Consider the following 16,298-nt stretch of genomic DNA (forward strand, 5'->3'; position numbering starts at 1 on the left):
CGGGAGGCCCCATTAGCTAAAGTGGTGCTTCAGGTTAAGAACAGTTTCAGGTTAACAGACCTCCAGAACGAATTAAGTACTTAACCCGAGGTACCCCTGTATTTTCTTGCCTCCAAATTACTGCAGTCAGTGACGACCATATGTGAACTGGCCTTGAGGATACATCAACATTCTCTTGTCAACTGCCTTGGGGTGTACGTATGTTATGAGCAGCAGTATAGAAATTGGCTTTAATAGATAAATCAGCCTTCCCTAATCTAATGCCCTCCAGGTGTTTTGGACTACAGCTCTCATCAGCCCTCACAATTGCCTGTGCTGGCTGGGACTGATAGGAATTGGAGTCCAATAACATCTGGACAGCACCGGGTTGCAAATGGCAGAACTATATATTTTCATGAGTTAGGGTTGCCATATTTGAAAAAGTGAAAATTGGGATACAAAAGCTGTGGAGTTTTTTAATTTTGCCCCAAAGCTGTTGAGTTTTAAAAAAAAATCTATTTTAAAGGAAATTTGCCAAAAATCTACACTTCTGAGTCTTTCTAAATCTACATTTAAGCGAATTTCACCCGGACACTGTTTCCAACGGCCAGATCCCGGCAATGTCTGGGAAATTCCAGACATAGGGCAACTCTACATGAGTCTATGCAGAAGCCTTAAGTTCTCAGTTCTTATTGAGACAGAAAAACTGTATCTGGGCTGCAACGCTTCACAGTGCTGGTATGAGCTCCTTCGTCTGATGTTTCTAATATAGAAATGTCCCTGCATATGAAAAATGAGATATCAAGGTGAATGCTAGGCTAGAATCCTCCTCCTTAAGATGTGCAGGGAGGGACAGAGGGTTATTTTATGTAAACTATGTATATCTCTCCTTTCTGTATGGTAAGGTACTCAGCCTTGTGAACTTCTGCCTGCAGCCTGAAATAGAGGGCTGAAGCAGAGGGAAAGCTCTTCACAGAGAACGAGGCTGTAGTTACACAATTTAAATTCCTGTCTCCAAAAGCAACTCATGGAAAGCTACGCTCACACCCCGGTTTCCATTTGTATGCATGAATTTATCGCCTCGCTTGATGATTTCTACCTTATAAATTACAAAAACCACTGATTCAATAAATATTAGTATGATGAATACTGCCTTGGCAACTCAGCGCTTGACATAAAACAATTACAAACAGATTACATAAGCATCCCACAGTGGGAGATCTTTGCTGTCAATAAAAGTATTATTGTTGCAGCAAACATAATGAATTGTTTGGAATTCAAAAGAAAGTTGTGTGCGTGTGTGTTTGCACACATATACATACACATGCATACAAATCTGGTTGAGCAGGGAACAGGCCTGGCAGTTGTCTGTGATGTAGTTATTTCTTTTGGAAAACAGTTATCCATTTTCTTTTTTTTTACTGATTTTAATGCAGAATTCCTGCCCACGTGTTCTCAAATTCTGTAAATTATGTTTAAATGAGTTCAGTTCAGTTCAAATTTTAATGCAAACCTTCCTAATTCCAAAATAAAGCTTTCCTTTGGAAGCGACACTTCTCTGAATTTTGGGATGCGGTTTCTCCAACTGAATAATGTATTCAAAAAATGTGTCTATTATGGAAAATTCTGCATAAGGTGCATGTTTGTGGGAAAACAATGAATTATGCATTATATATGGGGAAATTGCTTGCAAAAGTGGATATGTAAGGCAAAAATCCTTGCAAAAATGTGTACATTGGATACGATTCCTCTAAAACGCTGATGAATTTTCAAGAGAACTTTTTTTTGTGTGGGGGTGGTTACAATGTAATGATACAGATAAAATGTAATGTTAAAAATGCTGTGGGAAGGGGGTAAATAGGATTTATTTATTTATTGCCTTTGTAAACATAGAACCTTGGAAAAAAGCTGGAGTGGGTCTCATGTGCTTCTGGTTGACCAACTCAGAGATTTACCATATTTTTCGCTCCATAAGGCTCACCGGACCATAAGGCGCACCTAGTTTTTAGGGGGGGAAATCAAGAAAAAAAATCTCTCCCCCCCCCCCGCCCCAAAGAGCAAAGAAGCCAAGACAGCGAGTGAGATCCATCCCGCTGGCTGTCTTGGCTTCCTCTTTAGCCGCGTACAACCTCTCCAGCCGGGAGAAGCTGTGCATGGCTTTGGCAGGAGCCAAGACAGCGAGCGGGATGGATCCTGCTCGCTGTCTTGGCTTTGTTTTTAGCCATGGAGCTGGGGCGGGGGAAGCCTTCAGCAAAAGGAACCCGAAGCCTTTGGAGCACAGCGCGGGGTCCCGCTGCACTCCAAAGGCTTCAGGAAGCTATCCCTAAAGCCTGGAGAGCGAGAGGGGTTGGTGCGCACCGACCCCTCTCGCTCTCCAGGCTTCAGCGAAAGCAACGCATAGCCTCCGGAGCACGGAGGGAGCGCTCCCTCTGCGCTTTGGAGGCTTTGCGTTGCTATCGCTGAAGCCAAGGACCCTGCATTCGCTCCATAGGACGCACACACATTTCCCTTTAATTTTGGGAGGGGAAAAAGTGCGTCCTATAGAGCGAAAAATACGGTAACTCCTACAGGCTCTGAGAAAGAGGTTAACTGCCCCCCACCCCAACTCCATATGCAGGAACAGTTCCTGAGATGTGGCAATTCTGTCTCCACTTCCCCTTTCCAACTGGAATTATGGCTGCAATCCTTGGCCCACTTACCAGGGAGCAAGTCCCACTGAACTCAATGGTGTACTCGGAGCTGAGTAGACATGTATAGGATTCTGCTGTTTTGTGTCATGTTACATTTCATTGATTATGCAGAGTGCCTCAAGTGTAACTGCTGCATCTTATTGTCTTTTGCATAAAGCCCCAATTAGTGCGAAAGAGCTGTATGAATAAAATTATTTGTATTATGCTTGCAATTCGTTTGGGGGAGGGAATGTCGATTTTAAAGAAACGAAATGTTAATGCGGCTGATTTCTTGCACTGCTTAAGGTCCTCCCTTGTCCATTATGGACTGTTTTTGATGCAGACAAAATTCCAGCTCCCCTGATTGTATCAATGTGATCTTTTGGCCTGTGGAGAATTGATTAAAGTACATGCCCAGCATTTACTTGCAGCACTTTCTCAAGCCCAGGGTACAGTTTGGGGCTGGGGGGGGGGCTGGGGCGCTGAATCAATTTGTAGTAAGTTAAAATATGCATTGAGTCCCATGCCCTTTGCAGCAGGAAATCACTAATATAATCTCAAATAAATTTACTGAAAGATCATAGCAGCGTTTGAAGGGGGTGGTTATAGTATGAACTCGGCAAACGGAAAGCATTTATTTCCCCGCCTCCAAATTACTTAGCCAAAAAGCTTTCTTTTGTCTTTACTGCTATTTCAGTCTGAAATGAAACATTTTTCTCTGTTTCTGCTGTGCTGTTCCCCGCAGTGAGGGAACTGTCCAACCATGGCAGGTGGGCTAATAACCGTGACATCAATAATATTAGGCTCATCAAGCACGGGCAGTAAAACATGAGGATGTGGCATGAGCCAAATGCAAAGTGTTGGAAATAACTATTGTTTAAAAAAACCTGTTCTGCTTGTAATTGCCTTTTTAAACAGCAGGGAAAGCCCCTCCTCAAAGCTCTCCTTAGCAAACCATTGAAACCAGGCAGAGCGTTGTTAATGTGTTTCAGTAGCAAGGGGAGTTAAGGCAGTTTGATGCAGTTGTACAGTGGCCACACACATCGCCCAAAAAGGAGACCCAAAGAGAACCTAGATTTTGCATAAAATTCACATATGCTCAAGTGTTGGTGCTAACCTTTAAAGCCCTAAACAGCCTTGGTCCAGTATACCTGAAGGAGCATCTCCACCCCCAACATTCTGCCCAGACACTGAGGTCCAGCGCCATGGGCCTTCTGGCGGTTCCCTCACTGCAAGAAGCCAAGTTACAGGGAACCAGGCAGAGGGCCTTCTCGGTGGTGGTGCCCGTCCTGTGAAATGCCCTCCCATCAGATGTCAAACAGAAAAACTTTTAGAAGACATCTGAAGGCAGCCCTGTTTAGGAAAGCTTTTAATGTTTAATAGGTTATTGTATTTTAGTGTTTTGTTGGAAGCCTCCCAGAGTGGCTGGGGAAACCCAGCCAGATGGGCAGGGTATAAATAATAAATAATAAATTATTATTATTATTATTATTATTATTATTATTATTATTATTATTTGTCTGTGTTGGTGCAAATTTAGAAACAGTTATTGTAATTTAAATAGAAATGCAAACTATCTGATCATAGTGGGGAAGACTCTGATCAGGTAATTTGCATGCCTGCTTAGTCTGTTCTCCAGGTGCCAACCGTTGACAACACACTTCAAGGTCCCTGCTCTCTCTTCTTATGTTTTTTAATCTTCAAACTATATTTGGACCAGGCAGCCCTGTAAAGAGAGGGCAGCCCTCCTGACACACAGCCACTCTGCAGAGTTGCCAGAAAGACTTGTGCAATGAGAACAGCTTGGGCGTCTGGGCACAAATCTGCTTCTCTTTCGGTTGGGAGCATGATGTGGAGACTGGCTCCTGCATTCCCTGGGCTTGGGCCTGGAAATAAACATGACAGTATGTTACTCTCAGGAAAATGAATGTAGGTTTGCACTTATAGCTTACCTCAAAGGAGAGGTGAACATTGTTGTTGTCGTTTAGTCGTGTCCGACTCTTCGTGAACCCCTGGACCAAAGCACGCCAAGCACTCCTGTCTTCCACTGCCTCCCGCAGTTTGGCCAAACTCATGTTGGTAGCTTCAAGAAGACTGTCCCACCATCTCGTCCTCTGTCGTCCCCTTCTCCTTGTGCCCTCCATCTTTCCCAACATCAGAGTCTTTTCCAGGGAGTCTTCTCATGAGGTGGCCAAAGTATTGGAGCCTCAGCTTCAGGATCTGTCCTTCCAGTGAGCTCTCAGGGCTGATTTCCTTAAGAATGGAGAGGTTTTCAAATTCTTCTTTGGCTTAGATTGCAGAAGGGGTCTTCTGTACTTCAGCCCTGCTTTGAAGGTCTGTCTCTAGGAAAACTTGGGCCAGAGCCCCCCAGAAAAATTCCATGCAGGATGAGATGGTCACCTGCAGGAGCATGCTTTGGGCTCCTGCTCCCAGTTTTCCCATGGGCCAGTTTTTCAAAACACTGCCCTCACAAAATAATGGAGATATGTTTCACCTTGACTTTCCTAGTGGAGAGCTCTGAAGAGCAAATATCTATTGGTTCAGCAATTAATTGCTTGGGTGAGAAGCAGTCTGTTTCACTTCTGATCTAATGTGAGTTGTGAGCAGTTCCTTTGTCTCTAAATGCTGGGGACAGCTGGTTTGAAACCTTCCCTCCTTCCTCAGGCTACCATGCCCGGGCGGCAGAAGAAAGGAAAGGGCATGGAGCAGTGGGCCAGTCCTCCCCACTGTTCACCCTTCTCTACCCACACCCAACTAACTCATCAACCTCCTATCCTCCTCTTGAGGAGCTCAGGACCTCGTTCTGCACAGGGTTTAGTCCCTAGCAGTTTTAACATGCAAATGGGGGGGGGGTCTTGTCTTGACTTAGCACAGGGGTGAGGAACCTCAGGTCCAGGGCCTGCTTGCAGCCCTCCAAGCCTCTCTGTGTACCTTTAGTCTCTCACAAGAACACATCACTTCCCCAGACAACCCCCCTAATGGCCCTGCTTCCACCCTCCTTACGAGATTTTTGTTTGGCAAGATATCCTTCCACCATCTCTGGCCTCTTCTACAAGGGTAATATTTACATTTCGTGCTCCGCTTCCATTTTTCTCTGATCCACCCCCACAACTGGCAAATGGCCCTCAGGGAATGCAGGCCCTCCAACATCCCCCTGATCAAAATGGGGGTCCTCGTTTTTTGGCCCCAAGCTGTTGCGGTGTGTGTTTTTCTTTTTGTGAATCTGGATTAAGGGGTTTTCTCAGGGCGGTGGAGGGTGCGTGTGTGTTTTGTCCCATTGGAGTAGCCCTTCTTCCGAGAGGAAATGCTCTGTGGAGGGGACAACACAAAAATGGAAGGGTCTGGGAGGGTCAGTTGCGGGGGAGTGAGAAATGTGCCTTTTTTCTCTGCGCTCTCTCTGTTTTCTTCTGAGGAAAGTTGGAGGATATGTATTAGTGAGCAGGTTAGCCTGGGGTATCTGACAAAGGGCAGTGAGGCCAGAGGAAAGGGCAGGGACTAATTAAGAAGCGGAATCCACCATCTTCACGAGATATGTGTGTGTGTTGCTGCATAAAATCAGTGCTGCTGACAGGAAGGGGAGGTTCACGAATGTGCTGCGACCAATCCCAGAGGAAAGCATGGAATAAGGCCAAGAACCAAGTAAAGATGCTTTGGCCAAACGAGGCCATGAGTTTCCCAGAGAGCTGCCGTAGCTCAAAGGTCTGTAGTTTGAATTTGCCTGAGTCTGATGACCCTGTCAAAGTGCAATGGAAATTATTGTAAAAATTGCACAGTTAATTAAATGCAATCTTGTTCCTTCACCCTTTGCTGCCCCGAGGTGCCACTTTTAATGAGCATATTTGACGCTGATTTTTCTGTTCTCACTGGGGCCGTATGTGTCTGTCTGTGTGTTCTGCTTATGAAATGAGCATGCTGGAAAAAGGGGGGGAATAAACCCATTTAGGATTATTTCCACCAGGACAAACAACAGCAACTGAAAGGGCAGCGCTACAAAAGCCCAGCTGTTCGGAGTCAGGCCTCTGAGATTTGCGAAGAGTTAAGTGAGTTGCAAACGGACAAACAGTCAAAGGACGAGCCTCCGGTCCCACCAGTAGGGGAACAAGAGGTACCCGTTTGCTGCCTGCTTTCTGCATGCTGTCCGTTGCTGGAACTCTGTAGTGCATGCAGTAGAAATTGGCTAGGGTTGCATGGAGCATGCGGGAGGGGGGTCATTTCCTTTATAAATGAGCCTATCTGGTGCCAAAGAAAAACAACGCAGAATGGCCACTATAGCTGTGGTAAGTATGGAGAGAATTAAAAGCAGAGAATTCATGCAATGTCCAGGAATGGAATTCCAGGACGCACCATTTGGAAAAACAAAAAGCTGAGTACAATTGCCAAGTTTCAGGCTCAGGCTATGAGCTGGGTTCTCTGCTATAGCCTGAAATCATTGGGAGGAAAAGCTGGTCATATAGCAGTTTCCGTCCAAAGCATACATTCAGTTGCACATAGCATACATTCACAAATGCAACCATCCTACAGAGCACGGGGGAGAAAGTTGCATAACTGGAGGTGCCTGAAGTTTCTCCTGGGGGTGGAACCACACATACGAGTTAACTGAGGCAGCAAGCTGTTTTCTGCTTAAAAGGTACCTTGCCTGCTCAGCCTGTCATAGAAACATTAAATATATCCCCGGCTGCATACAGAGCACATGCATATAACTTTGTTGAATTGCAGACCATGTTTTTACAAAGTTGAATATTTAGTAGTTAGGGGGATGGTTTCACCCCATACAGCATGAGAATCGATGCACACTGACTAAATGAACAAGAAACTCATTGCCTGGGACCCAGGTGCACTCTATACGAAACAAAGTGGGAAAAGGAAAACGGCATGCTTCCATTTCAAGTCGAACTTTCTGAATGGCCCGGTCGTAGGAAGCAGCAACAGCAACAAGCTTGCTTTCCTCCACCACCTTTAAATGTGCGCAGAACACAAATGCCATCTCCCAAGAGCACAATTAGATTCTATTTGTGACTGTTTAAGAGGGAGATCAAAGAGAATGGCACCTGTCCATTGAACAGTGAAAAATGAGGCAGAAGTTCCTGTGAGGTGACATACGCCAGCAACAACGCCCAAATGATGCTATTTTTGAAGACTTAGCTCTGTGTGGGACAGCACATACAACTGGACCCACAATTTCATGTCCAAGCCCTGGGAAGCAGGCAATGGCTAAACTGTCTGGTGGCTCGTATGACAACTAGCTCAAGCACATGGGGCAACCCAGGAAGTACGCCAACAGCTTTGTCAAGCCGCCAAGAGAAGAGTTGGAGGCAATGCAGAAATCACAAGCAGAATTCACAAGGAGAATCATATGCGCTGGAGTAAGGCCAAGCGGAAAGCTCCGATTTCTGAACTTTTGGCTACAAATGGAGGAACATGGGTGAAACTGAGGCCTAAATAGAGGAGGGACAAGTCCAAATTAGCAACCAGCGTCATCAGCTTCATGATATTTTACGTACCACAAAAGTGTTTCACTGCCCCAGCCCCCACCTCTGTTTATATGGATGACTCTAAAATGGCTCTTAGATCGCTTGCAATGCACTGTTGTTGTTGCTTTTTAATTGTGCTGCTTCGTTTCTGGTTCCTCTCTCATCCCTCCTGCGGCTGTGCTGCTGAGTTTTGCAGATATTATAATCTTTCCTTTTGTCACTGTCAGGTTACCAGGCTGGGGCTTATGCATGCTGATGCAACAACCAATGTATTTTCTCTGTTCACCTGCTCGGTTAATCTAATGTTTTCTTTTTGGAGTCTCTTTAAGGGACTTAAAGCTGAACCATATGAGAAGGGGGGGGGGGAATGGTCCTTGGTGCCTTTTCTCATTTTGAAGCCTGGCTGAGCTGATTTAAAGTTCAGAGACACAGTGCTATTAGAGATGGTGCTTAACTCTTTCCTCCAGTGAGGCACCCCTCAATGGGCTGGTGTGTTAATTTGGGGGTTGTTGTGGGGATGTTTTCTCTGATAGGCTTGGGGTGGGGGGAAGGAGGGATCTGAACTGTAGGACGGGTTTGAGCACCCTCTCCCAGAGCACCAAATCACCATCTGTGATGGTCCTGTGTGAGTGTCTAACAGATTGAGGTTGAATTCTGACAAGACAGAAGTACTGTTTCTGGGGGACAGGAGGCGGGCAGGTGTGGAGGATTCCCTGGTCCTGAATGGGGTAACTGTGCCCCTGAAGGACCAGGTGCACAGCCTGGGAGTCATTTTGGACTCACAGCTGTCCATGGAGGCACAGGTCAAATCTGTGTCCAGGGCAGCTGTTTCCCAGCTCCATCTGGTACGTAGGCTGAGACCCTATCTGCCTGCAGACTGTCTCGCCAGAGTGGTGCATGCTCTGGTTATCTCCCGCTTGGACTACTGCAATGCACTCTACGTGGGGCTACCTTTGAAGGTGACTCGGAAACTACAACTAATCCAGAACGCGGCAGCTAGACTGGTGACTGGGGGCGGCCGCCGAGACCACATAACACCGGTCTTGAAAGACCTACATTGGCTCCCAGTACGTTTCCGAGCACAATTCAAAGTGTTGGTGCTGACCTTTAAAGCCCTAAACGGCCTCGGTCCAGTATACCTGAAGGAGCGTCTCCACCCCCATCATTCTGCCCGGACGCTGAGGTCCAGTGCCGAGGTCCTTCTGGTGGTTCCCTCATTGCGAGAAGCAAAGCTACAGGGAACCAGGCAGAGGGCCTTCTCGGTAGTTGCGCCTGCCCTGTGGAACGCCCTTCCAGCAGATGTCACAGCAATCAACAACTACCTGACATTCAGAAGACATCTTAAGGCAGCCCTGTTCAGGGAAGTTTTTAACGTGTGATATTTTACTGTATTTTTGGTTTTTATGGAAGCCGCCCAGAGTGGCTGGGGAGGCCCAGCGAGATGGGCGGGGTATAAATAATAAATTATTATTATTATTATTATCTTCAAAGCAGGCCCTCATTATCAAAGCAAACATTGCAAGCAATCCCTGCATTGCCTGCCTTGTGTCGCGTTTACTCCTTCTTTTCAAAGTGTGGTATGGTAGTTCCAACTCCCCCTGCCTTCTTTTCAAGCATTTAAATAGAAGACAGACAAACAGGCACCCTGGGATGTTTTATCGAAAATAATCAGTTTCTAAGGGCATCACTAGATGAGACATTGGAGATATTTACAGCTCCTAGGGGCTTTTGGATTGGGACCTCTGTACTACAGGGGGTTAACTACCCCACCACCATTCCACCCAGAGCTATTATTTCCCTACTAAGGAAAACTTAGGTCACGCCATATATTAAAAAGCACATTGCTTTTCCGCAAAGAATCCTGGGAGTTGTAGTTTGCAGTCTCTCGGAGCTACAGCACCCATAACAAACTGCAGCTCTCCCATGATTCTTTGGGGGAAGAAATATGCTTTACATGTATTTTTAATGTATGCAGCCTCTGATACATCTTGTCTAGTTTGGGCTGTAGTCATCCGTATAACCTGGTTTACCAAACCTTTTCTTTAAAAAGGGTCCATCTTGGTCTCCCTTCATAATCCATCTTTGAAACAGGATCTCAGTTCCTGAAAATGGCCCCATCTTTTATGTTCCCAGGAAGTCTGCAGTAGCCAAATAATCAGCTGCTCAGATGTTTTCATTTCCATTGCAGAAGGGTGTTGGTTTTTTTAAGGAGCATTCTTCACGTAAATCTCCAGAGAGCTGTTATTTCTGCCCTTAATCTCTTCTTCTGAAGGTAGTGCTTTCTCTCTGTCTGGTGGATTCATTTGAATTGGGGCGGGGGAAGAGAAGGAGGCTGCAATTAGCCACAAGGTAAAGATCATCTCTTCTCTCAGACATTGCTGAAGAGGCAGATTTGTCCATATGGAGGCAGTTCCAGATTGCTCTTTGAAAGTTAGGTGGTTGATATTTCTCCCTTTTTATCCTGGAATATCAACCACACAAGCAACAACAAACCCAACACCCTCCTGTGCGTTGGCAGCACAGGAGCTCATGAAAATGTTTAAAGACCGAGGACGCAATAAGATTTGAACCACCAAGTAATATTTATCCGTGGGAGCAGCAAACATTTTCTGCCTCTACTTGCTGAGGAACCTATCAGCACATATTCCAGGAATCTTGCCTTCTGCAAAGAATTCTGGGCCGTATTCTAGAATGTGCTTTCAGATGGTGGAAGGCTCTGGCCAAGCTGGTAGGCTTGTCAGAAAAAAAAAACATGCCTGAAATATGCTGACCCAGTTCTACCAAGGAGAAAAATGTGGCTGGATGCTCCTAACTGCACCAAGAAAACTAGATGTTAGGAAGAAGCATTCTAGACTTCTCCTGGACATGCTATTTTCCTCTGTATTTGAACCTCCCCCCCCCCCATGGAGGACCATTTAAGGATTGGTGGGTAAATTTATTCAGTTCTTGGAAGAAGGTTATGAATCTGCACCCATGACATGTTATAAGTGGAACAGGGAGGTAAGCCACATGGCACATTAGTTTTACATTTCTGTATTTCTATTGGGAAGGGCTATATATTAATAAAAGCTATTTTTTAAACAAAAAGTATTCAGTTCTCATTTAAACACACTCTTACTAAATTTGCATTTTTCTGAACCTATATGCAAACAGAACACAGATCTCCTTTGAAATTGGCACTTATCTTAATCTTTCCAATCGCTAAGCAAAAACGTCGCCTTTATTACAAAATGCTGCTGTGCAGTTGTTTCATTTTTACATATTTCGTTCATTTGTCGTATGCTGCATCCCTTTTGCTATGGTCACTGGGTGTTGTATGAAAATGCATGAGCAAATCTTTTCTTCCTTTCATCCTCTCTCCAGCTGGCTGAATCATCCATCGCTGGCTCCTTGTTTAAAGCACAGTCACTTCCGCTAAGAGGAGACTGATTAATGTTCTTCCTCTCCTCACCTTTGCCCCTGTTTCTCCCCTAGAAGTTTGATGAAATCAGTCTGTCGGAAGGAAGCACAGTGGACCTGGCAATCCCGCCAGAGCTTCTGGAGCAGATGCCTGAGCTGGCAGAAGAGATGATGGAACCAGAAGACTGCTTCCCAGAACGTAAGGATGGGTTGCTTTCATTTCTTTTCCTGACTTTAAGCTAGAAATGCATTATCAGAACTGTCACAGCTTTCCTGGGCTATTCCAGTTCAGGTTGAAGCTGGAGAATCACAGAAAAGAAGGCAGAAACTTGCTATCTGCTGCTGCCCCAGAGGGCAGGAGTAGATCTAAACTTGCAGATCTAAACTTGTTGGTTGAACATTTCATGAAAACTGATGATGGCAAGAGTAGTTTAATTATGGAACCAATTACCTGGAAGAAGGAACCTGGGAGAAATTTGATTCCATTCACGCTGAAAGATGAACTTACCTAATTTGTGCTTTCCCAAACAATATGTGAAACAAAAAATCTCACATTAATGAAACCACCATCAAAGCACAGGTCACACCTGTCTCCATTGACTAATCCACAGAAATCGAGGGTCCTGCAATCTCCAGCACCGCCATGGTGCAAAAAACATGCATCTAAGGCACAGATCCTCCAGGGGTCCCGGCGGCCCTTGGGATCCAGGAGGGTTGATGACCCCCAAACTAGGGGAAGGGAGAAGCTGTTGTGAGGCTGTCTCCTCCACCCACTGGTCCCCTGAAGCATATATATATATATATATATATATATATATATATATATATGTATGTAACTGCCCCAGTTCCACCCTTGCTTCTCACCATTGGATTGCACCGAGCCAACTCACGCGTGTTTCCTGTAACCTTGAGCTGATTGCATCAGTCAAGATGCCTTTTTCACTCTTAAGATGAAAACATGCCTGTGTTTGGTAAACACTCAACTCCACCTGCCACTGAAAAGACAGGGATGCAATGTAGATTTTTGCTGTCTAATTCTCCAGTTAACAAATGCAATCACTTGACAGCCTTGAGTCTCTGTTGCAACTGATTGTTCCATGAGGTTCTTCCTGATGTGTTGGAAGGTGGGGAGGGAGGGAGGAGTGGGAGAATAAGGTGAGCTAAACTGTCATATATCCACGAGTATGCATATCCCAGAGGATTATTTAATTCAGAAACAAGCCTGCTTAGTGGGGATCAGATGGGGATAACTTGCAAGAAATGCAAGAGCCCCTACAGTCAGCAGAATGGCATTTTGGCATGTGAAGGATGATCAAATGAGGTAGTAGAAACCCTGCAGGGCAAGGGGATGTCTGAAGTTCCCAGGCATTTTCTTGGCAGCTCTGCTTAAATGCAACATGAATTCACTTGTCAGAAAAGGGTGTGGTATGACGATGCAAGCATTCCAGTGTATGCAGTTCTTCAGTTGTTTGTTTCTAGATGTCTCCTGCTTTCAGTACTTTTTTTTAAGTATAGCATAATGCACAAAATAAATAGTTCAGTAAGACAATGACTTAAGCATTGCACCCTCTTCTCAGCTCCAGATCCATTTCAATCCAGCTGTGGCTCTGATTTTGGGAAGGGAACGGCCTCTGTAGATGACCTGTGCCAGAAATTGGACAGGGGGAATACTTTTCTGTTGGTTGTGCTGGACCTCTCAGCACCATGCCACTGAACAAGGCACACTTCTAGACCAGTTTCGTTCTAGACCTTTCTGGATGGCTTGTTTCAGATGGTGGTGCTCAGGGCTTTTTTTCAGCAGCTCACCGGAGCTCAGCTCCAGCACCTCTCTGGCGGGCGCCATTGCCATTCTAAGAGAACAAAGGATAAATTCATGGTGAGCTCCAGCATGTGGATTCCTATTCCATACCTTAACAGTTCGCCTTTGCGGTCTTACATGCCCCTACCTTGTTCCCCATGCTTAATATTTAGATGTAACCACTAGTGGAGGTGATTTGGGGTTTGGCGTCACCAGTTTGCAGATGACACCCAACTCTATCCCAGCTGTCCATCTCATTCAGTGAGACTGTGGAAATCCAGAACCATCGGACTGGATGTGGGAAAACAAACAGCACCTTAATCCAGACCAGATAGAGGTGCTCTTGGTCAGTACATCAGAAGAGGGGTAGGTCTTCCCTTGAAAATGCAGGCACATGGCTTGGAGGGGAGGGGTTCATTTGGACCTGTCTTTGAATTTTGGTGCTTTGCCCAGCTGGGGCTGGTGTGCAAAACACACCCATTTCTGGAGACTGCAGTTCTGGCCTCAGTGAAACATCTTTAGTTACATCACATCTGGATTAATGTAGTGCGCTCTGGATTTTGTAGCTGATTTTAAAGAGTACTTAGAAGCTGCAATTGGCCCAAAGTGCTTTGGCCAGGTTGTTAACTGGGGCCCGCATGTGGGGAGGACACAACACACACACACCCTTGGAGCAGCTATATTTCAACTTGTTTCTGTGGGTAATTGTGATGAGTCTTAAAGCCAGGCTATTGTGGCTCTGGCCACAATTAGCAAATGGATAATCAACTCCTTACACATAACTCCTAACCATTCTCTTCCTAGATGTTTAGAAGAGCCAGTTGTGGGGTGGGTATTATGCTACAATTTGTGTTAATCTCCTTAAATGGAGATCCAGAACTTGTATTCTTTTCCACAATCCCACCAGAGATGTCTATAAGTTCCTACCAGCTGGTATGCCCTCCAACGTTATGGTGATAGTGTAGAATTTATACAGGATAACCTCTGTGGTGTTAAGCACTACCTATGAACCATTTAAAATTCCATTTCTTAGTCTCTAACTGAGATTTACCTAAATGGGGATTTATTCCACCCTGCCTGCCATTTCTGTCCCTTCAGTATTAAACTCAAATCTTGCCTTCTGTACCATTCGCTTCTAATAGCAATAACTATGGTATAGTCTTGAAATTAAACCCATAGCATTACTATTACAGTGTTTCACCAACCCTTCAAACTCTGAAAGTTTATGTGTTGCCTCTTCTCTTTCCACCTTTGGTGGATCTGCCTCCACAGAAGCCATGGTACTTGTGTTTATCCCTCCATGTTAAAAATCATGCAAATAATAGATTCCCTGAGCCCACCACGCTCTTAGTGTGGTTTATGTGATAAAAGAGTGGATGGAAAGGCAATGGAATTAAAGGGGTTGGGACTAGAGCAAGTACAGCCACCTTCTAAGTCAACAGCAAAACACTCTGGAGAAAAAAGTGCGATATATGTGGGCTATTTTGGAATTATTGCTATTTTAAAAAAACCGGCTACATATGGGCAGACTACGTGATAAGCATCACATCTCCTTTGGCCCTCTGCTCAAGGCTTAGAATATTTCTATTAAATGTACAATAAGTTGGCCATTTCTAGCCTTTAATTCATTTGCAGATGTTTTTCTCTGATTGAGCTTTCCTGAGCTGTGACAACCTGGAATTATCTTCCACTTGTAGCAGCAGTAAAAGCCTGCTGTTCTAGTATACACTACACTCAGCTTGCATGCATGTACACAGACGGAGAGAGATTTTATTGTGATTTAAGTTAGGATTTTTGAATGAAAGCCTAGAGCTGGGTGGGGCGGGGCAGGGGACCTGTCCACTATGAAAAGAAAATGACTGCATTCAACGGAAAGGACTTTAAATGTTCCCTATTGTGGGGGGAGGTGACAGTGTCTGTGTGAATGATAACGATCGTTTAACTGGCGTCTGTCAGGGGCTCAGGAGCAGAGGCTCAGGGGAGAGAGGAAATGGAGAGCGAAGGGGAAGAATCGGGGGGCAGCGTAGGGGAGTATGAAAGTAGCCCGAGAGATTCCATGAGCTTCTCCAGCGATTCAGAAGATTCCCAGAGGGGGGCGCCGATGACCAGGGCAAGGGGGGTCCCAGGGGGGACACACCAGAAGCAAGGGGCCAGCGGGGACTCCCAAAGCAGCAGCGGGAGATCAGGACCAGCTCCTCCACCAGAGCGTAGTGGGGGGGAAGAGTCCCATGTATCAGGGCCAGCTTCTCCTCCAGCAGGGAGAGAAGATGAATCAGGGCTGGCCACGCCTCCATCACAGAGTGAGGGAACGGAGGGGAAGTCAGGTCCAGCTAGCCTCTCCGAAGGGGGAAGCAGTGACAGGAGCAGTGTAACGGTCAGGAGGAAGGTTGCCGGCTGGGCGCGCGCGCCAAGTTCGAATGTACAGGCGAGGGGCACAGCAGGAAACCCGGATTGGGAACCAGGTCCTAAAGCCTGCCGGAGGGAGGGGGAAGACTCAGGGGACTCAGCGTCAGAAGAGTCTAGAAAGGGCGAGACCCCAGCGGACAGGCGGGCCTAGAGGAGGAAAGAGCAAAGGAAGAGGTGGAGCAAGGCTAGAGTCTTAAACTGGTGTCAGGGGGGAGGAGATTCAGACGGAGCTTCAGCGGTCTAGAGTTTGAGACGTAGAGCTGCGCGCCATGGCTTTGAAATCGAAACTGAACTTCAATAAAGACTTTTGTATATAACAACGAACTGGCGTTGGTCCTTTGTGAGCTGGGACCTCGGGCAGCTCTGACAGCGTCAAAAGCATTGCCATCTCTGGAACACATTGCCCAACAGAGCTACAGAGATGCTGGCAACGCTGCACCTGTTGTCAATGAGTCACTTCGAACATTGTAAGTTAGATGTTATTCACCGTTGACAATAAGTATAGGAAGGAGACAAAGCTGCTGTTTTAGCTCAGGGATGGGGAACCTATGGCCCTTCAGATGCCATTGGACTACA

The 16,298-nt window shown here is 45.8% G+C and overlaps 2 protein-coding genes across 9 annotated transcripts in view; both read left to right on the forward strand.

Annotated features, from left to right (window-relative positions):
• Positions 1–16,298, forward strand: part of LOC310827694 (uncharacterized protein) — a 940,809-nt gene that overhangs the window by 689,329 nt on the left and 235,182 nt on the right. The gene's annotated exons all lie outside the window — the stretch shown is intronic.
• Positions 1–16,298, forward strand: part of LOC310827663 (sodium channel protein type 5 subunit alpha-like) — a 307,589-nt gene that overhangs the window by 239,457 nt on the left and 51,834 nt on the right. For 5 of the 8 annotated variants that reach the window (XM_083703903.1, XM_083703902.1, XM_083703904.1 and 2 more), the window contains 2 exons: positions 6,607–6,753; positions 11,594–11,717. In XM_083703903.1, coding sequence (XP_083560029.1) covers positions 6,607–6,753; positions 11,594–11,717 — 271 coding nt within the window. The remainder of the gene's footprint in view (positions 1–6,606; positions 6,754–11,593; positions 11,718–16,298) is intronic. The other 3 variants (XM_083703906.1, XM_083703908.1, XM_083703909.1) reach the window with 1 other exon arrangement.

Source organism: Podarcis gaigeae (assembly GCF_964106915.1).
Source record: "Podarcis gaigeae genome assembly, chromosome: 12".
NCBI classification, from domain to species: domain Eukaryota; kingdom Metazoa; phylum Chordata; class Lepidosauria; order Squamata; family Lacertidae; genus Podarcis; species Podarcis gaigeae.